Here is a 22,055-nt window from a genome sequence, read left to right on the forward strand (position 1 = left end):
AAACTTTGTACAGACACTAAACAAAGCAGTCATAAAAGAAAGTCTACCTGTGACAAAGAAACATAGAAACATAGAAAATGGACTGCAGAAAAAGACCTCATGGTCCATCTAGTCTGCCTTTATACTATTTCCTGTATTTTATCTTAGGATGGATATATGTTTATCCCAGGCATGTTTAAATTCAGTTACTGTGGAAGTTTGTTCCAAGGATCTACTACTCTTTCAGTAAAATAATATTTTCTCATGTTGCTTTTGATCTTTTCCCCAACTAACTTCAGATTGTATCCCCTTGTTCTTGTGTTCACTTTCCTATTAAAAGAACTATTGTTCTACACAAGCTTCTGAGATGACAATGACACAGTGCTTCAATAATTACAAATGTCAGCATTCCAGCCAGTAGCCCTCAACCCATTCTGATATTAATGATAAAGCTTTTCTATTACGTTGTTAAAAATTTTAGAGGGTGGGTCTCGCTATTTTCCCTATACTATTATTAATTTTGGGGATAAATGCTTCAAACGTTCACATGCGTTGAGAACGTTCCTAAAGGGTAGTCCTTTTTATAGGTGAAACCAAACCCAGTGAATTTATAGTTTCCTTGCCCTGACAACTTTTTCATAACTTTCGGTGCTCAATATCATTTTTTCTATTTCTACTTGTTATATTTCCATTTCCAAGAATCAACTCTCAGGATACAAATACTAAATTAGTTTCTGTTCTCCTCTTCACTCCTCATCCACAGATTCATATATAGTAAAGGACAACAAAGCCCAGCTAAGAATATTTAAGATGAAGGGCCCTTCTAAAATCTGCAGACATTGAAAACTAACACAAGGAAACATTCATTGGCCTTTTTTATTTGTCTGGTTTATTACTGCACTGACAATCTACTACATTGACAAAGTATCCTGTTTCATTAGAGTTTAAGGAAAGTTATTTTCTCCTAAAATAAATATAGGAGATCTCAAGTATATTTCTTCCATTGGCCTCCCTTCTCCTTGCTCTTTATTTTCAAAAGTATGCCCTATCTATTTATGAAGCTATCATCTGTCTGCCTGCCTATCAGTCTATCATCTATCTTACTCTTGCCTTGCAGATAATGGAAAGATAATTGTGAAAGACTTCGTTGAAATTCTTATCCACAGTCCCCAATTTAAAGAACTGTCAGGTAAGTTAGACCGCTCTTTGAGAAAGAGAGGGATGGAGACATAGCTGAGACCTTCAGCCTTCCTACACAATCATTTTAATAAATTTCTTGCACTGCATGGATATTACATTGTATGTATACAATTGTATAATAATACTTGATCAGGGAATATCTCCAGAGGCATTTAATCAAGCTTATAATACAGTTATACAAAAATCAGATAAATATAATATACAATGTGCTAATTATGATCCAATTCGATTGATTAATGTTGATTCAAAGCTCTTAGGAGCAGTGCTAGACAATGTGTACAGCAAGTGCTATTAAAAATGATTGAGCTGGGTTTGTAAAACTGGATAAGCAACAGACAATAAGTTAGTTGTAGATGTAATAGCCTTGTATAAAAATGAAGACAATTTGTAACCTTGTTGTTAGAAGTTGAAAGATAATCATAATCATAATCATAATGTATATCTAAATAATATTAGTAGTACAGTGATACCTTGTCTTACGAACTTAATTGGTTCCAGGACAGGGTTCATGAGGTGAAAAGTTCGTAAGACAAAACAATGTTTCCCATAGGAATCAATGGAAAAGCGATTAATGCATGCAAACCCAAAATTCAGCCCTTTTGCCAGCTGAAGCGCTCGTTTTCGTGCTGGTGGGATTCCCTTGAGGCTTCCCTCCATGAGAAACCCCACCTCCAGACTTTCGCATTTTTGCAATGCTGCAGGGGAATTCCCAGCATCGCAAAAACGGGCGCTTCACTGGCAACAGAAGTCCGGAGGTGGGGTGCTGGGATTCCCCTGCAGGATCGCAAAAATGAGGAAGTCCGGAGGTGGGGTTTCCCATGGAGGGGAGCCTCAGGGGAATCCCAGCATCGCAAAAACGGGCGCTTCAGCTGGCAATGAAAGTCCAGAGGTGGGGTTTCCCAGCGAGGAAAGCCTCAGCGAAATCACAGCATTTGTGAGGCTGCAATTTTGCTGAGGCTTCCCTTGCTGGGAAACCCCACCTCCGGACTTTCGCTGCCAGCCGAAGCGCCTGTTTTTGCGCTGGTGGGATTCCCCTGCTGGGCTCCCCTGCAGCATTGCAAAATCCAGAGGTGGGATTTCCCATGCAGGGGAGCCTCAGGGGAATCCCACTAGTGCAAAAACGGGCGCTTTGACTGGCAACGGAAGTCCGGAGGCGAGGCATCCCAGCGGCAGTGGCGGGTTCATAAAGTGAAAATCGTTCAAAAGAAGAGGGAAAAAAATCTTAAACCCCGGGTTCGTATCTCGAAAAGTTCATATGATGAGGGGTTCGTAAGACAAGGTATCACTGTATTGTGTTTTAAATATATTGACTCAGAAAATACACTGTTAATCAAGCATTTATGGATGTTAAAGAAAAAACTATAAAGAAAACTATAAAGAAAGATTCATTAACTGGCTTGCAGGATAACCTTAATTAAACCTAATTGAGTACTTTGAGTACTTCTGGCCAATTTCACATTGGGTCCCCCCCCCCCCGGTTTTTTAAAAAAGTATCACTTCTTCTTCCATAATTGAGCTTGTGATTTAAAAAATAGCTCAATAAAAAGGTTTTTTTTAAAAAAAATATCTGTTGAATTCCATTGGAATTCAAAAATAGCAAAAAAGCAATCAAGATCCCTTCGGAACCAAACAGTTTGGCAGCCAAGGACAGAATGGCTATGGATGGCAATGATGAATGGGAATGAATGATGTTGACATATTTTGTTTGTTTGTTTGTTTGTTTGTTTGTTTGTTTGTTTGTTTGTTTGTTTGTTTGTTTGATTGATTGATTGATTGATATGCCACTCCTCTCCGAAGACTCAAGGCAGCTTACAACATATAAAAACAACAGAATGCAATGGATAAATCCTATTAATTACACTAAACAAACAATCTAAAATCCCCAAATCAATCATACACAGTGAGACAACAGCTATACAAACATTCATCAGCCAGGGGGTAAGATGGGTGGACAGATGGAAGTGTCTTTGGAAGGCAGAACCCACAGCCACTCCGTCTTTTCGGGGTTGAGTCTGAGCCTGTTAACACCCCTCCAGACCCTAATAGCCTCCAGACACTGGCACATTACTTCTACTGCATCATAGCTACCAGTAGCTAGAGTAGATATTTTTGTCTATGATGAAATGAAGTGCAGTAGGCAAATCAGACAACCCCTCTTGTTCAGCACTATGTTCAATGTGAGGAAGGAAAATAAGAGATGGTGAGGGGGGCAGGTAAAAGTCTAACACCAGGCTTTCCTGACCTTTAAAAATCACCATATGGGTCTTGGTTAATATATGAAGATCAGCCCTGATTTTTACCTGATAACCTGCTTTATCTTAAATCTTAGTGACCGTATTAATTGATTTTTCCCATAACAAATCTTCCAATGGTGCATTCATCAGTACTATAACTGGCGCATTTATTAATACTATAACTGACTCCCTCGGTTGGTGGTTGTCCTCTTGTTCTGTTCCTTCTACCTTTCCCAGCATTAGACTCCTGCAGAGAGGTAGATCTTTATATAGTGTGTCAAAAGTGGGATAATTTGAACTAGATCATTTATGCCTTAAGTGAAAGTTCTGGGTTCATTTGTTTAATGGTCCATTTGTATCTCAACACTAAAATTCAAAAATGTCAATTTTCTTCCTGTCTTTCTTGTCATATCAGTTATTATTTGCGGGGTAAGTCTTCTGAGAGTCCACTTCCTTTCTAATAATTGTAGTACTAAATTCTAAACCAACTTGCTCTGCATGCAAATTAGCATATGGTAAACGATATAAGGATTCTAACTCATTATATGGAGGTTCTTGAATTGTGATTAAGTCCAGAATTCAGTTTGCAGTGATTCATCCAAAGGAATACAGTAGATATACTTACTGATAATTCCCTAAAATAAAATGTAACTTTCTCTTACCCCTCAGTGTTGAAGGATACCATTCAAGCACTCAACAATATCAAAGAGAACAAGGTTTCACTGAAGGACCTCAAGACCACCCTCCAGAAGATGGGCATTTATTTATACCCAGAGGAGTACGAGGATCTAATTCAGATGGTTCCAGCTGACAGTAAGTATTTCTGGAAGCACTCTTCTCAGATTCTTAGTGCTACCAGAAAAAAAGAAAACCATTTCTTCAGAAAGTGTCTCTCTTAAGCTAAAGATTTCTGTAACCCAAATATCTCTTGGCGATTATATGGATACATATACAGTGGTACAGTACTTCGTCTTACGAACGCCTCTTCATATGAACTTTTTGAGATACGAACCCAGTGTTTAAGATTTTTTTGCCTCTTCTTCTGAACTATTTTCACCTTATGAACCCAAGCCACTGCTGCTAGGATGCCCTGCCTCCGGACTTTTGTTGCCAGCCGAAGCGCCCGTTCTTGCATTGCTGGGATTCCTCTGAGGCTCTCCTCGCTGGGATTCCCTTCATTTTTGCCGGCGCTGCTTTGAATCCCAGTGAGGGGAGTCTCAGGGAAATCCCAGCAACACAAGAATGGGCACTTCGGCTGGCAACGGAAGTCCAGAGGTGGGGCTTCCCAGCGAGGGGAGGCTCAGGGGAATCCCAGCAACACAAGAGCGGGCGCTTTGGCTGGCAATGGAAGTCCGGAGGTGGGGTTTCCCAGTGAGGGGAGACTCGGGGAAATCCCAGCAATGCAAGAACAGGTGCTTTGGCTGGCAATGGAAGTCCGGACGTGGGGATTCCCAGTGGCACAAGGCAAAAGGGGTGACTTTTGGGATGGGGTTGCACGCATTATTTGCTTTTACATTGATTCCTATGGGGAACATTGCTGCTTCTTACGAACTTTTCTACTTACGAACCTGGTCACGGAACGAATTAAGTTCGTAAGACGAGGTACCACTGTAGATAGTTTTCTATAAACATACAGAAAGTGTTTGCCATTGTCTTCTGGATTTTTAAAAACATTCCAGCCTTGTTGACTCTTTCTGACTTATATATTTGCACTTAGTTAATACCAGAATGACAGATTACCAAAAAATCTGAAGGCTGTAACTGGAATCTGTGGTCCGGAGGTGTTTACTGCTTTTGCTATAAAATTCCTTTATCCTGTTAAGAGTCTTTAGATTGGGGAGGGATAGAAGTGTGAAAAATAAAATTTAAAAATAATGTAGCAAAAAAGCATATGCTTGGGGATAATGTGGCATTGAAATTTGTATAGAAAAGAGGCAAGGGTCACATTACAACGCCAAGATGATTTTTTTGTTAATTAACTATAGGAAAAAGAATGGCAGAACGTGGGTGCAGTGAAAGGGGGAAATGAACCTGGAGTTCAGAGGTGGATTCCTCCTGGTTTGGACCAGTTCGCATAGCAACCTGCTGATGATGTTACAGTGACGTCACAGAACCAATTCAGTCAGTGCTGATCCATGGGCACTGTCATCTTTTTTTGAAGTTTTTTAAATTTTTGGTTTTCTTCTGAGTATATGCAGAAGCTGGGTTTACGGCACTGTGCATAAAGTCACCATCTCGTTTTTGGCTTTTCCCTGACTTTTTGGCAAGGCGCATGTGAGCGTGTGCAATGCACACATGTGCCCATGTGGCACAGGCAGCAGCGGGCCACCATTTTCGCCACTACTGAAATGGGCCAGGAGTGCGCACATGCCCAGCGCAGGATTTGGCTTCTGTGCATGCGCAGAAGCCGAATCACACATGATGATGCGCACATGCACAATTTCCAGGGGTGGCACAGGGAACAGGCTGGGTGGCCCCAATTCTGGCTGCGCAGCCTGCTCAATGCTCTCCCAGCTGCAGGCATCTCTCCTGCAGCCTGGGAGATCAAAGAGCAGGCCACGCGGCCGGAGCTGGGGCAGGCCGCTTTTGCTGCTGGTCCCAGCTGCTGCTCTAGGCATGGCAACGAGATTCAGCTGCTGCATATGTGCAGCAGCCAAAATCTCTTTCCAGCAGCAAAAATTGCTGGTTTCTTTACTTCCAGGCATGCATGGAACCAAAAAACCAGTAATGTTTTAACAGAATCGCTCCGGTTGCATGTGCACGCCTGACCATAACCGCAACCGGAGTGGGCCTACATGCTCCGTTTTCCTCGGAGGAATGGATGTTCTGGCCGTTCCGCCTGGGGCCCATGGCTGGACGCAGGATGAAGCAAACCAGCAGTGAGATAAGCTAGAACACACCCCTGCTAGAATTCCTATGTAGCCACAAGATAATTAAGTCCAATTCATCTTGAGAATCCTTGGCTCTTATCTAACTCTAGGCAATTACCAATCAATAGTTGACAAAATTCCCGTGGGTAGGCTTTCAACAATAAATTAAATCAGCATGTGTCGACCTAGCGTTTTGTGCCTGACATTAACCTAACTTGATTCTCATGTGGATGCCACTGGAAATTGATCTGATCATATATAAACAGACAAGATAACCTTCTATGAGCCAGCTATATAAAGGAAAATATCTGTTTATTTATAGTTGTATGAACTTTCATAACAGACATAAAAGACAAACCAAAAAGGGAGAAAAATGAAATACAGAAAAGTGCAAGAAGTAAGAAATATATGTGACTTCCAATCTTTTTTCAAATCAATAATTACATTCTTATTGTCCTCTCCTCACTTAAATATTTTAGAAATCCCTTTAGTCCTTGTTTAATCCACATATTTCTTAGTTTTTCAAGTTTTTCATAAATATCAATTCATTTTTTCATCTTTTAGCGAAAGGTCAGTATAAATTTTTCAGTCTTTCCGAAGTTTTTGTTGTTTGTTCTTTGACCAAATTAGTCAGTTTCACGGTTCTGCCAATTTGACATTTTTACAAGCACTACTGTGAAAATGTCATTATTCTTCCATCATATATAAGGGGAGTAGATTTAGGCAGCTGCTGATTAACTGTATTCATTTTGCAGAAGGAAAAGTTGATATTGGGCAGGTGATAGGGAAGATTTTCAAACTACAACGCTTTTCAGACATTAAAGGTGAGTGACTTGAAACAGGGCAGGTTATTTCTTTGGTAGAAAAAGCCTAAGGGAAAAAATGGTGTTGAGTGGCCAAAGCACTATTGTAATCCATCTTTTTTTATTTATTGAACTGACTTGTATAGCTTTTCAAAAGGAGGAATATTGAATAGTAAAAAAATAGAAACATAATTATTAAAGAAACCATTTTAAATAATGATTTTTTTGAAATTATTATTGTTGTTGTTCTTGTTGTTGTTGTTGTTATTATTATTATTATTATTATTATTATTATTATTATTATTCCCTCTAATCACTATATGCCAACTTATCAACATCTGGTGGAAAGCAGATTTTCACTGCTTTCTTAAAGGATCATCATTTCTTTTTTTACCAATTTTCTTAAGAAGGGAAAGGAGGAAGAAAAAAGAAGAAAATGCCCCCCAATAAGATGGATGAAATCTACTACAGTGGTGATAGGGGGCAATGGTGCAGAACAAAAAGGATGAAGCTGGGACAGATCTTCCTAGAGAAGATCTGTCAACATGGCCGCTAAAATTACATTGACATGACAGCACAAAATACATTTTTGACAATACAAACTTGTGCTGACTTTTGAGTCACACTAATGAGGAACACAAGTCAAGTGATGATGGTTAGTGATGGGTGAACTGAACCTGCGCAATTCCGGTCCGTACTGAATTTTGCAGTGTTCGGTATGCCAAACACAAACCCGAAATTTTTTGAAACTTCGGGCAAAGTTCGGGGTCAAATTCGGCGTTTGGAGCTTTGATGTCACCGGCAGGTTGCTAAGGACGCCAAGGTGATCACTTCCTGGATTCCAATGTTTATTTTTACGTGAAAGGACCGCCCTTTGCTTGCAGCGTCGCTGCAGCGTCCTTTTTCGTAAAAATAACAATGTTTATTTTTACGTGAAGACCTCCCTTTGAAGGAGCTGGGGAATCCCTGCCACGAAGAGATTCCGGGGGTGGAGCCTTGATGTCACTGGCAGGTTGCTAAGGATGCCAAGGTGATCACTTCCTGGATTCCATGGAATCCAGGAAGTGATCCCCTTGGCGTCCTTAGCAACCTGCCAGTAAATGTGACGTCAAAGCTCCACTCCCGGAATCTCTTGGTGGGATTCTCCGTTCGGGTTTGAATTCGGGTTCGGCTGAATTTTGCGTAAAGTTCATCTGAATTTGCCGAACCCGAACACCATTGGGTTCGCCCATCACTAATGATGGTTGGATGCTGTCATATTTTAATGGTCAGGATCTGAGATTATTGACAAAGTTTTCATGCCTAATCTTCTTTCTGAAAGTTTGAGTGACTATGAAAAATATGAATATGGGAGTTGCTGAAAATGTCATATTTTTTTCCAAATTGTGCCTCTATTGGTCTTGAAAATTTAAGATGAATGAGGTCTGGTGGCTACTTATACCTCTGATCGATGGATGAAGCTTTTGAAGAACTTGCACTTCATGATTATTATCAGAATTTGCTTTTGAATCTAAAGCATAGATTTTGCTTTTGAATCTAAAGCATAGATTTCTTTGAAATATGCCCAAGAAAGGGCAAAACTATTTCCAAAATTGGAAGTGGGATTCTTGACTGTTGAATCTTAATTAATTGTTATATGCACGAATAAACCAAGAAAGATTTAATGAGATTATATTAGATGCAAGTAAACTGAAACTGATTATAAAAATAATTTTCAATCAAATAATACCTGATATCATATACATGTAGCATGTTTGACTATGTAAATCTTAATTATTATTGTCAGCCCTTTGAGATAGAAAACTGTTTCCTCAAAAATAACTGAAACTTTATTTTACTGATATAGATAATATATCAGCTTCCAAAGTAACAGAACTTTGGAAGCCTAAATATGTTTTTCCTTCCCTCTCTCTTACAGCCAGAGGAATTTAGGAGGAGTCTGTCCAAGAGCCGTTTTAAATATTTTTGCTATTTCCCAAGCTAAAAACTTGTTGCTGTGTCGTTCTTCCAATATTATCTCTTTGGCTCACTATAGTTATAGAATTCAGTTTTTCATAGTGTGAAATATTAATAATTGACTTTAAATTTTAGTGGGGGTAAAATACATACAGTGATAAGAGACACTGTCGTAGGAAAAATACACTAAGCAAATGATAGAAAAATGAATATTTTTAAGAATCCTAATCTTATTTCTCCCTCTGCCCTCTTCATAGTTCTGAATAATATCATTGAGATTATTAGCCAGTTTGAGGAAAGAGAGTTGAATATTTCTGAAGTGGAGGACTCCTTCAATAATATTGGAATTCATTTAACCAAGTCAGAATTAAGGCAGGCCACTGAGATTTTGTCAGATTCAGGTGAGAATTTTGTTCCTGTTCTGTTTCTGGGAATACTTGGTGGACATCTTGCTCCTCTTATTTTGCAGGAATCTTTCAACTCCGGTTTCCATAGTGTAGTCTTTTCAAAAATTGCTGTTGGAATACATGGAAAAATAATTATGGATCAACTGATTTGATAACTGTGCATAATCTTGGTGGAGTTCATGTACATTTTGGGCTTTTCTTTAATATTGGAATTCCAAGTCACCTTGCAAAGGAACTAATGGCTTACAGACATTTTCTTGATCTGCCAGATGCATTACACATATACATACAAACACGCACACACACAGAGAGAGAAAGAGAGACAGATAGACAGACAGACAGAGACAGAGACAGAGAGACAGAGTTTCTCCCCAATGTACTATAATGCAAAGTACTCATCACTAATATAATAAATAAAAAAATAAAATAATAAATACAAATAAATAAATAAAACCTCACTTTTAATTTAGGTTCAATGGGCATTTTTAGAAAATAAAAATAGTGGATTCAGTTTGCCTAGAAAAAAAAATCAATTACCTAGTATATCTCCTTAAGGGAAAAGCCAGTGTAAACTAACTAAGGTGTAAATTAATCCTATCCTATCCAACAATGCTAAAGATCCTGGTGGTAGGAAGAAGCCTCCTCATGTTCCCATTCCCACAATGGCCTTTTTCTGAATGACAAAGCACTCTCCATCAATTGGGCGAACATTTCAAGCAACTTTAAAAACCTTTTGGCCTTTGTCCTGACCCCAAGAAATTCTCAACAGGCTAAAAGAAATTCAACATTATTACAATGCTAGCCAGCAAAAGAAAAATAGCATAAAAACCCAAGATACCGGTAGGATATAATCTTGGAAAAGTCTGGTGGCTCAAAATTGTGTTGCTCTTGTTCCTAAGAGTCTCTGGGGAACAGTGAGCAATTTTCTCTCTGTAGCTTTTGTATTCTGTTTGTTCTGCCCTTCGTGAAACTTGAATACTGAGGAAATGATGGCATAGAAATGGAAATAAGAAAGTAGTTCCATCAAGCCTGCACTGTAGGACTCACCCTGGGTTTTTTGTTTGGAGTGGGGGGTGGCAAATTGTAACTTCCTAGTTTTACCTCTACTTTATTTGATCATTTACACTTTCTTAGAAATTCCTGGCCAAGGAATATGGGTTATCATCTAGCCCTTTATTAAACTATTTTTGGTGAAAATAAAACACATATTGTATATTTTTAAACTTCTATCTTTCTTGTATTTCTGAGCTGATTTCCTGACGTTAACACATATGGTAGACAATCTGCCAATTTATGCGATGTTATTATGATTCATTTTGCTGCAACAATATTAATAGCGCATTTGGCATTTGGTCGGTCTGATAACATTTAATGGTTTCCTTTTTTTTTCTTTTACCAGCTGGTGAGACTGTGGATGTTGAAGAACTGATATCAGCTATGAAGGAAACTAGACGGTTACAAAACTATATTGGTAAAGTTTTAGGAATGTGTTATGTGGGTAGTTCTATGTGAGCTCTTTTCTATGAAAGTTATATGCAACTTTTCCAACTCAGCTGATAATATGTACTCAGACAGTCTTTTTTAATTATTTATATAGTCATACATCTTGCACAAGGGACTCTAGATGGCATACAAGGATTTAAAAAACAAAACTCTTAGACTATATAACCCCAGATATCCAGTGATATAATACAATAATCCCACTCAGAGGAAGAAAAAAGCACCACAACCACCATCACAACACTCAACTAACCTGACCCAAATGCACATGAAAACAGCTAATTCTTCAATGCCTTACAAAAGTCTAAAAGGCTTCAGACCATCCAAATCTCTGAAGGCAAGCAGCCCTCCCCCAGCAGGCCAACCTCTAGGGAGGCACAGGATGCCATAATTGCCACAATAAAATGAAGCAACGGAGAAAATTTTCTCAATGAGACGACCTCTATTGTATTGAGATCTCTCCTTTTATTGTATTTCACTTTTCCTGACATGTGGTACAGAATAACTAATCTGCGAACGCCACATACGTTAAGCCATCCCCCAACTACCATTCAGTCATGCACTGTATAAGGCAACCTCCTCGTGACTTCCCTATAGATAATTAACGGAAGCTCCATTCTTTGCCTTTTCCTGGATTGTGTGTTTACTGGTGATTAGCAAAGGAATGAGAGTAAGGCATATATTTCCTTATATGGAAGTTAGCTACATGTTTTCTTCATGCTGTATATCAAGTTAATTATTTTCCACGTGGTCATGGATTCTGCAGCTTGCTTACTCAGCCTGGACTTTGCTTCCTTTCAATAGAGGAAGAATAAGGTTTATACAGCACCCATTAGGCTGAAACATCACCCTTCAGCAATATTCCATCCCAAATTTCAGTGCCTAAAAACCTATGATTACAACAAATCTCCAGAGGGATAATATTCCATAGGATAGGTGTGTCCTGGCCACCAAAAATCACATGACTGATAGAAAGAACCTGAAGCATGTGCTAGGTCTAGTGGGACAAGCAGAAACAATTGGAGCCAGGGTGGCACATCAGGTAGAGTGCTGTACTGCAGACCACTGAAAGCTGACTGTAGATCTGTAGGTCAGCGGTTCAAATCTCATCACCAGCTCAAGGTTGACTCAGCCTTCCATCCTTCCGAGGTGGGTAAAATGTGGACCCGGATTGAGGGGGCAATATGCTGCCTCCGTTAAAAAGTGCTATTGGCAACATGTTGAAAGCCACCCTCAGTCTAAGGAGAAGGGCGGCATAAAAATTGAACAAATAAATAAAATAAATAAATATACTAAGGTGCTCCTGTCCTACAAATACCCTGGCATATCATGACGGTTGTGATTTTACATGGTTATAAAGAGAAACGCCAAAATAGCTGCATTTGGGACCAGGCATTGTTTTTGAATGCTCTTCAAGGGCTTCTCCATATGGAGTACTATTATTATTATTTATTATTATTTATTAGATTTGTATGCTGCCCCTCTCCGTAGACTCGGGGCGGCTCACAGCAATAATAAAGACAATGTGAAAACAAATCTAATAATTTAAAAAACACTAAAAACCCCATTATTAAAAGCAAACATACACACAAACATGTAAGTCGCTCCTTTCCCCCCCCCCCTCTCCCGAGAAGTGCAATTATGCAATCCCAGGGATTTTGCATTTCATAGCATCCCCTCCTTCCCCTAGCTCCATAGTGGCTCCTGCCAGCCCATCCATATTGAGTAGTCCCTGCCCAGGGGCCTTTGATGGCCTGCTTGTATTCAGTAGTGCCTGCTTATGTCTGTGTGGGTTTTTTCCTTTCTTTTGCATGGTCATTCTGTTTCTCTGGTTAGGTATGGAGATATCACTGAAACAAGGATCCAATGAGGCAAAGCTTGTTTGGTTTCTCCTGATATTATAGTAATTATAGTAATTCATAAGAGGAGTACTTAATGTCGGAGTCACTTTGAATAGGACCTCCCTATGGTGCACAACTGCCATACAAAACATCTGCAAAAGCTTCTCTGGCCGTGGCGACCCTTCACATAGGAGACACACAAACTGTGTACCAACTCTGATTGGGGACCTATTTTAATATTAGAACCATCCAGACTTATTTGGCTTCCTATTCATGGGTTAGCAAAAGATAGTTTGGCTTTAATGAATATAACCTTGAAGAGATTACAAGGGATTGACAAACTTGAACAATGGGTGCTATCTAACAAAACGAAATTCAGTGGTGAAAAAAGTAAGGTTCTACATTTAGGCAAGAAAAACAAAATGCACAGGTACAGTATAGGTGGTACATTGCTCGACAATAGTAATTGTGAAAGGGATCTTGGAGTCCTAGCGGACAAACTTTTAAATATGAACCAGCAGTGTGCAGCAGCTGTCAAAAAAGTCAACACAGTTCTAGGCTGCATTAACAAAGGGATAGAATCAAGATCATGTCAAGTGTTAATACCACTTTATAAGGCCTTGGTAAGGACCACACTTGGAATACTGCATTCAGTTTTGGTCGCCGTGATGCAAAAAGGATATTGAGACTCTAGAAAAAGTGCAGAGAAGAATGACAAAGATGATTAGGGGACTGGAGGCAAAAACATATTATTATTATTATTATTATTATTATTATTATTATTATTATTATTATTATTAATTAGATTTGTATGCCGCCCCTCTCCGGAGACATGGGGCGGCTCACAACAACAAAACACAGTACAAATCCAATCATTAAAAAAAACAGTTTAAAACCCTTAATATAAAAACAGTCATTATTATTATTATTATTATTATTATTATTATTATTATTTAGATTTGTATGCCGCTCAGACAAACTATGCATAAAACAAAACGGCCCGGGGGTTGAAGAATGGTTGCAGGAACTGGGCATGGGGAGACATAATAATGTTCCAATATCTCCAATAACTCAAGGGCTGCCACAAAGAAGAAGGAGTCAATCTATTCTCCAAAGCATCTGAGGATAGAACAAGAAGCAATGGATGGAAACTAAACAAGGAGAGAAGTAACTTAGAACTAAGGAGAAATTTCCTGGCAGTCAGAACTGTTGATCAGTGGAACAGCTTGCCTTCAGAAGTTGTGAATGCCCCAACACTGGAAGTTTTTATGCAGATGTTGGATAACCATCTGTCTGAAGTAGTGTAGGGTTTCCTGGGGGGGGGGGGGGGTTGGACTAAAAGACCTCCAAGGTCCCTTCCAACTCTGTTGTTGTTGTTGTTGTTGTTGTTGTTATTATTATTATTATTATTATTCTAAGAGAACTGCTTTAAATTTCATGAATGTTGATCTATGGATGTTATGGACATAGTATGAACATTGATTCTTACACCCTACCACCACCCATGTGTTTTGTGCTGTGGCCAAGCCCACTGACAGAGTTCCCTGAAGTTACTTCAGTCTTTGGGAAGTAAGAATCTCTTCCTCTCAACCAACAGAATTATCCATAATTTCTTGTAGACTTACCAAAGCCTGTGGGCTGCAATGCTCATTCAAAATGAGAATCTAATAACATTGCTGATCCTTGCCTCTTTAGCTGTGCTTGAATACATCCTGGCTCTCAAGTTGATTAAAGAACACCAAGCAGAACGACTGAAATTTGAAACGGGAACCCTCAGAACTTTAGACCTGCCCATGGCTAACCAGGTGATTGAGCAAGCACTAAGGTCAACAAACATAACAGGTAGGTGGCCAAACTACAAGGAGAGATGTAGCTGTCCTAACATTTTACTAATTTAACAGGCTGAGTCCAAGGGAGGAGTCAAGTGCATCATCAGTCTTAAGTCCTTTTGTGCCAACAGTCCAACCCACTTTGAATTTCATTGACTATTATCTACCGCAAATTTGCTTTGACCATTAGTAGTTCAAAGTCCTGTAAAGAGTGTTAGCAATTTTGTTCCAAAATTTTATAATTTTTTTTTCTAGTCAAAATATACTGTCCAAAAATGTCAATTCATTCCTAATAGTTTGAGAATAGATTAGATTATAAATATTCCATCCTTCTTCTAACAATATACTTAATTGGATTAATGGGAAAGAGAGTTAGCATATTAGGTATGCCGGAATTATATTAGACAGAGAAACCACACTTTTTAAAAAATTGGAAGTCATGTTTTGGCATAGTGTTTCGAGAGAAAAGATTTAAGGGAAATATGTAGAATAAAGGAAGAGCTATTCACGGAAAGGGGTATATTAAATGAAAAGCTCTGTTTTGAGCATCTTTGAAAGTAGTTTAAGGTGGATTTGTTTTGACCTTGATCAATTTGATTTCAATTTATGTTCTTACATTTGGTAACAAATTACAAAGTATTGCAGGGAAGAATTTCACAATTCATAATAATTGCTTATTTCTCTTTCCCAATGCAACTTGCAGAAGCTGGACAGGTGAAATTCAGTAACTTCTTGAGGATATTGACAAAGAACACACAACTTAAAACTTCTGCAGGTATGATCTGGAGGTCCCCTACAGGCACATTGTGCTCTGAGAGAACTAATCATTTATTTTATGAAGTTTACATTTTTACTGTTATAAATCCTCCATTTCCATGAGTGATAGGAAAGATATTGGTTTGAGAAAGAGATCCCTTGGGATTTGTGAGCTCCATGTATTAATGTCTATTTTCACAAGCGTGCTACCATTACAAAGTGAAAGCAAATATATTTGCGCAAGCTATTAGTCACCCATCAAATGTCCAATAAAAACAGTGGAATTTTAGCTTTATTTTATTCTAGGCTTATTTATTTATTTGTATTTACCATATTTTCCGGTGTATAAGACACACCGGTGTATAAGATGCATCTAGATTTTAGAGGAGGAAAACAAGGAAAAAGTATTCTGAACCAAATGGTGTAGTATTATATTGTTTGATAAAATACTAGTGTAGCAGAATACTTTTTACAACCATGTATACTTTTTAAAACCATGTACACTTTTAAAAACTATGTACACTTTTTACAAACTTAACCTATCTCTTTTCTTCCCATTTTCTAAGCGTAAAATGTGACTTAGGTGGAGAGAGGCAGAAGATAGAAAGAATACAGAAAATGGATATCTCAAACTTTTTTCTCTGTTGTCCCTGTGCCATTCAAAATCTCTGAATGCAGGAGGTCCTAATTCGTTTGAACAACACTGCTGATTTACTGTAAATCCCTCTGCTTCTATGCAAGCAGTTACTCCTGTACAATTCAGATCATATACTACCACCCCAACTCTCAGATGTGTTGTAAATGGGTCCCATAAACTAATATGTATATCAAGCATCATTGTTTTTGATTTGCAGAGTAATCGCTTTCCCTTTTATGTCTCCATCCCCTCTAGCTTTGGAAGATGGTTTCAATATTCTGGCCAAAATGAAAAACGAAAGAATTGAATTCACAGATTTGGAGATACTTATGCAGAGCTTCAATATCAACTTGCCAACAGAGGATATGTCGGAGGCACTGGCTTTTTGCAATGTTGATGGTATGTATCGCTTTTCTTGTGGCTTTTAGGGATATATGTCAGTCATTCATATCATGGTTGTCCCAAAGGTGTTTTTTCTCCAAAAAGCAACTAAACTTTGTTTTTCCTTGAAAAGTTTTACTCCTCAGCCAAGAAATATATAGTATTGCTATATATTATATACCATATATTACATTCTATATACCATGTATGATGTACTATTATCGTACTGTTTTATTATATTATATTAATACAATTATTCTTCTATACTTACTTTTCTGTGTCTTCTTTTCATTCCTCTTCCATTTTCAGATAACAATACATTAAATCTAAAAGAGTTCATCAGGAATGTGATCTATACTGATACGTTTGTTACTAGCCCAGGTGAGTGAAACTATTTAAATGTTAGGTGTGCAAACTATCCTGGTGTTTTGGTTTTTTTTGCAATTAATTACTAAGAATAAGAAACCACTTAATAAACAGGAAATTAGGAATTCTTGAGTTAGAAAAGAAGCTTTGTGACTGTGGGGAAAAAAGAATATCAGAGGAGTAAGCAAAGAAGAACATAATTATAAAGTTACATTATTCTCTGCTATAGATTTCCATTAACTTTTTGACATCAATACATATATAGAGGTAGATAATATTATTATTACTATTATAATGCTAATTATAGTATAAATTAGTATTATACAACTAATAATAGCCATTAATCAATTTTGAGCAATCCCAAAGGAAGATTTCGAAATACAGTGTTCCCTTGATTTTCACGGGTTCGAACTTCGTGAATAGCCTATACCACGTTTTTTTTAAAAAATATTAATTTTAAAATACTTCGCGGGTTTTTTTCCTATACCACGGTTTTTCCCACCCAATGATGTCATATGTCATCGCCAAACTAATAATTTTTGCAAATAAATAACAAAAAAAATAATTATTGTTAATAAATAATTATGTTTATAAATATCAGGATCACTGTCTTATTCAATGGTGAGTACCAATAATAATGATGAGTAAATGGTAGTTAAGGGAATGGGAAATGGTAAAGTGTTAAGGGATGGCTGTCCATAGTCAAAAAGGGTGTATTTACTTCCGCATGTCTACTTTGCGGAAATTCGACTTTCGCGGGCGGTCTCGGAACGCATCCCCTGCGGAAATCGAGGGAACACTGTAGCTTGGTGAACTGAATATAGGAAATTGTTTGAATAATGTTTTCTTTTCTGTTTTCTTTCATAATATATTTCCTAGTATAAGCCAACCATCCCTAATTTAGTTAGCTCCAGATACGCTGAAGTTACAACTCTCATCATCCCTAGCCAACAAATCTATGGCAGATGGTTTAAATATCCTAGTCATGCACATAATGATGACATTGTGTTTTGTTGACCTTGGAGTAATGTTTTAATAGAACTGCAGCTCATCTGCTTGGCCTTGAGCAAATTCAAAGATGACCACTTCGATCTCCAGAATCTTGAATGTAGCCTAGACACTATGGAACTTTGCAGAGCCAGTGAATTATTGAAGGAAGTGATGACTATAGCCAAAGTTGACAGTAAGCATTCTTAGTATGAGGCAGTTTTTCCTGAAATTACTGTTTAGAGGTTATTTTCTGTATTTCAGCATAATCCATCTTTTGCCTTGCAGGCCATGGCAAGGTTAATTTAGAAGAATTCATAAGGGTTTTAACTGTAATACCAGAGATTCCAGAAGCAACCGGTAAGGCCAATTAATATTTTATATTTCTTTTCTATAGTTGTTTCTTTACAATATTCCTGGAATCTACTTCTTCAATTTCATGCCTTGTGTTATGAGTTCCACTCTTAAAAGGAAACCTGGTCTATAGCCACCATTCATACCTTAGAGCATACATATTCAATATTGAATCTTGAAACTTACATGTAATCTTAAGCTTCAAGTCTCAAGAATTATGCTCTATTGTTCAGATTTAATTCTTTTAAAAAAGTATTTTGTGGACTTCTGGTTTGGTGTTACTGCAGGCAGTCATAGGTAGCAGGGCTCCCCAAACCTAAGCTAAATCCTCCTCGTTGCAGAGCCCTAAGGGACTAAAGTCACCCTGAAAGGGTGATGAAGAAAGTAGAGAGTCTTGCAGGTCTCAGAGAGTGGCAGCTCTTTTGCTTGATGCGAGACTCCCTCCCATCTATCAACAAAAAGGAGAGATGGCTATTCTGGCTGCCCTGAAGCTGGGACAACCAAAGAAAGAAATGTGCTGGAGCTGTTCATGAACAGTGGACTGGAACTGGATGAAGTGTTTTTCAACTTCTTGACTACAGATTAACCCCAAAGACAAGAAATTCCAAAAGAAAGACTCTCTAAGGTGGTGTGAAAGTGGCAAACAATCACATAGAGAAAAATTACAGAACCGAAAGAAAATGAAACCTAAGAGGAATATATATATATATAAGGAATATATAAAGCAGGAGCGAAATCCAGCAGATTCTGACAGGTGCTGGAGAACCGGTAGCAGAAATTTTGAGTAGTTTGGAGAACCAGCAAATACTACCTCTGGCTAGCCCCTGGAGTGGGGTAGGAATGGGGATTTTGCAGTATCCTTCCCCTGTCACATCCACCATGCCACCCACCATGCCACACCATGCAACCAAGCCACACCCACAGAACTGGTAGTAAAAAACATTGGATTTCACCGCTAATATCAGGGGTGAAGCAAACAGGTTAACAATTTTAATTTTAATAGTTACAATATTATTATAATTTTGTGAGTATGATAAATGTAACTATTATTATTATCTACAGTTGTATCACAGCGACCAGTTGTTTTGCCAGATTTGGCATTATTTACTATCAAGCCCCACCCAGAGGACTAGGACATTGTAATATATTTTCGAAGTACAGTGGTACCATGACCAGGTTCTTAAGTAGAAAGGTTTATACATAGTGTTGGGCGAACTGAACTCGCAAAGTTCGGGTTTGTACCAAACTTTGTGAAGTTTGGTATGCTGAACCCGAACCTGAATTTTTCCAAAAGTTCAGCAAAAGTTCGGGTTCGGGAGAACACCGAGAAGCGCCGCCGCCTGGCTGTCACCTTCCGAAACAGCCAGGGTGCTTCTCGGCATTCTCCTGAATGCCGAACCTGGAAGTTCGGGAAAAGTTCAGGTTTGGGTTTGGGAGAACACTAAGAAGCGCTGCCGCCAGGCTGTCACTTTCCCAGAAGAGCTGGGGAGCTGTTGGCTGGTCGAGAGGCACAAACAGAGGTGGGGAATCCCAATAGGGGATTCCAGGGGCGGAGCTTTGATGTCACAGAGACGTCCTTCCTGGAGTCCCTGTTTTGGCCGGCCAGGAAGGACATCTCCATGACGTTAAAGCTCCACCCCTGGAATTCCCTATTGGGATTCCCCACCTCCGTTTGTACCTCCCGACCGGCCACTAGGAAGGTGACAGCCGGGTGGCAGCGCTTTTTGGCATTCTCCCGAACCCAAACCCGAACCTTTGCCGAACCTTGGAGGCTGGAAGTGGGCCCATTTCCACGGGCTTCAGAGACTTTATTATTATTATTATTATTATTATTATTATTATTATTATTATAACAATAACAATAACAAAACAACAATGACAAAACAACAACAACAACAACAATAATAATAATAATAATAATAATAATAATAATAATAATAATAATATCAAAACTAATGATACCCAGCTGCCACACTGTTCATGTATTTAATACCTATGTATATCCAAAAACAAAAAACTTATATACAAAAAAAAGTACTTTGTTGTCTGCAGGGAGAGAGATATAACATCCTTTTTTAATTCTTTAAAGTAGCTGGTTCTTTTCCTGGCACAATCCTGAGAAAAGGCATTGCTGTTTAAGGAGTTGCAAACAAGCTAATGGATAAGACTTTCTCTTGATTTTTTTATTTTGTTTATTATAAATGCAAAGCAACTGTAGCTGAAGATGAGGATAAGTAAAGATAGGATAAGGACAACTTAACCCCATCCTCATTTGAGTTTGTTCAATATAGCACTTGAAATGCTGATTTAAGAGGAATACCATTGCTATTTCAATTGATGAAAATAAATGTGCAACTGAATATCATATTAATGCAAATATTTCTTTGGCAGTGCTGATAGATACTCTTGATGCAATGTGTAATAGCATAGACCATGATATTAATGTCAACGATCTGGCAAAAACCATGACTACAATGGGTATCAACCTGTCTCCTGATGAATTGCAATCACTATGCAACTCAGTAACAGTCACTGGTGAGATTAATACTTATTTCAATAGTCCAGCATGCCTAAATTTTATAATTACTTAAATGATAAAACACATTCCTATTACTGAGAGAAAAAGCGTAATACAATTCTAGTCTTATGGACTGCACAAGTGCAGATGGCCACTAGATGGCAGCAAATAAAATGAAAACATGTTTAAAGACTGTTTCCCCTCTCCCACCCCTTTCTTTTTCTTTTTTTCCTCTTTAGAGAGTTGTGAAAGATGATTATGAGGAAACACACTCATAGTAGCATCAGATATGCTGTACATCGGGAGACCATATATCAACCCTCATATATCAGCTTCATTAATTTAAGATCCCCCAGAAATACAATTCAAACCCTGCTGCAGCAATCAAGATAGGATAAGTGGGATTTGGTAAATTGACAACACTGTTCAGTGTATTGCAACATCCTGGCACAAACTCTGCTCCTTACCTATTTATATGCAATGTTGCAATGCAAGTGCAAAGCTCATGTTGTGTCATTTTGATATACATTTCATCATGTTTAGGAACATAGTTCTCCCTAGCTTCTAATTAACAACATTTATTACAAGAAAAGATTAGCATGAGAATTTTAACAATTGGAACTTCACAAAGAAAACACAAAACATTTCCTTACTTTATCTTTCCTATGCTTTCAATGGGAGAGAGGGAAAAGCCTTTTTTTTTTTCTTAGAATAAGGGCTAATCTGCACTTTGATACTGTTAACACAATGGCTATTAGTCTCAATACTACTTACACCAGGCTGTAAATTCTGGAAACGGCAACACAACTAAAAAAGGTCAAACGAGAAAGCTGGCATTTTAGTAGCCTCAAAGTTTACTAACAGGCTTTTAGTTCTCAGTTTAATCACAATTCTTAAAGATGATTTTGCCAAGTTTTCTTACTACCTGATTTATCTTATATACTGTACATACATTAATTGTATTAAATATAAATATAAATGTTGTCCTGTTTATTTAGAGAAAATAAACTGTATTCATTGGTGGTCTTTTGTTTAAGGTTATACACAAGCATTGTATAAAGCTGAAATATTTTCCATCAGATTGCTAACCACTAATTCTTGTAATATCAAAGAATATGATAATTTCTTCTTTGAGGGAGGGGTCCTTTCTGGCTCCCTACAAGGATAAAGTGACCAGATTTTAACATTGGTAAAGAGGGACAACATTGAGAGGGGGAAGGGGTTAGCAAAAAACATTGCAAAAAAAATCTATTTCCTTCCCTCCCTCCTTCTCTCTCTTTCTTCCTTTTTGTTTTTCGCTCCCTCTCTCTCTGTCCCTCTTACTTTCTCTCTTCCTTCCTCTCCTTTTTGCTCTCTCTTTCTCTCTTTCTCTCTCTCTCCCTCCTTCCTTCCCCCTCTCTCTTTCTTTCTTCCACCCTCCCTTTATATTTAGTTTTG

At 38.2% G+C, this 22,055-nt stretch overlaps 1 protein-coding gene across 1 annotated transcript in view; it reads left to right on the forward strand.

The window, feature by feature from the left end:
- Positions 1–22,055, forward strand: part of LOC139153862 (reticulocyte-binding protein homolog 2a-like) — a 123,298-nt gene that overhangs the window by 7,904 nt on the left and 93,339 nt on the right. Inside the window, exons 4-15 of the mRNA XM_070728277.1 lie at positions 1,097–1,168; positions 4,083–4,226; positions 7,039–7,107; positions 9,300–9,443; positions 10,849–10,920; positions 14,486–14,632; positions 15,323–15,394; positions 16,268–16,411; positions 16,703–16,774; positions 17,799–17,942; positions 18,035–18,106; positions 20,492–20,635. Of these exons, the coding sequence (XP_070584378.1) occupies positions 1,097–1,168; positions 4,083–4,226; positions 7,039–7,107; positions 9,300–9,443; positions 10,849–10,920; positions 14,486–14,632; positions 15,323–15,394; positions 16,268–16,411; positions 16,703–16,774; positions 17,799–17,942; positions 18,035–18,106; positions 20,492–20,635 (1,296 nt within the window). The remainder of the gene's footprint in view (positions 1–1,096; positions 1,169–4,082; positions 4,227–7,038; positions 7,108–9,299; positions 9,444–10,848; positions 10,921–14,485; positions 14,633–15,322; positions 15,395–16,267; positions 16,412–16,702; positions 16,775–17,798; positions 17,943–18,034; positions 18,107–20,491; positions 20,636–22,055) is intronic.

This window comes from Erythrolamprus reginae, chromosome Z (assembly GCF_031021105.1).
Source record: "Erythrolamprus reginae isolate rEryReg1 chromosome Z, rEryReg1.hap1, whole genome shotgun sequence".
Lineage (NCBI taxonomy): Eukaryota > Metazoa > Chordata > Lepidosauria > Squamata > Dipsadidae > Erythrolamprus > Erythrolamprus reginae.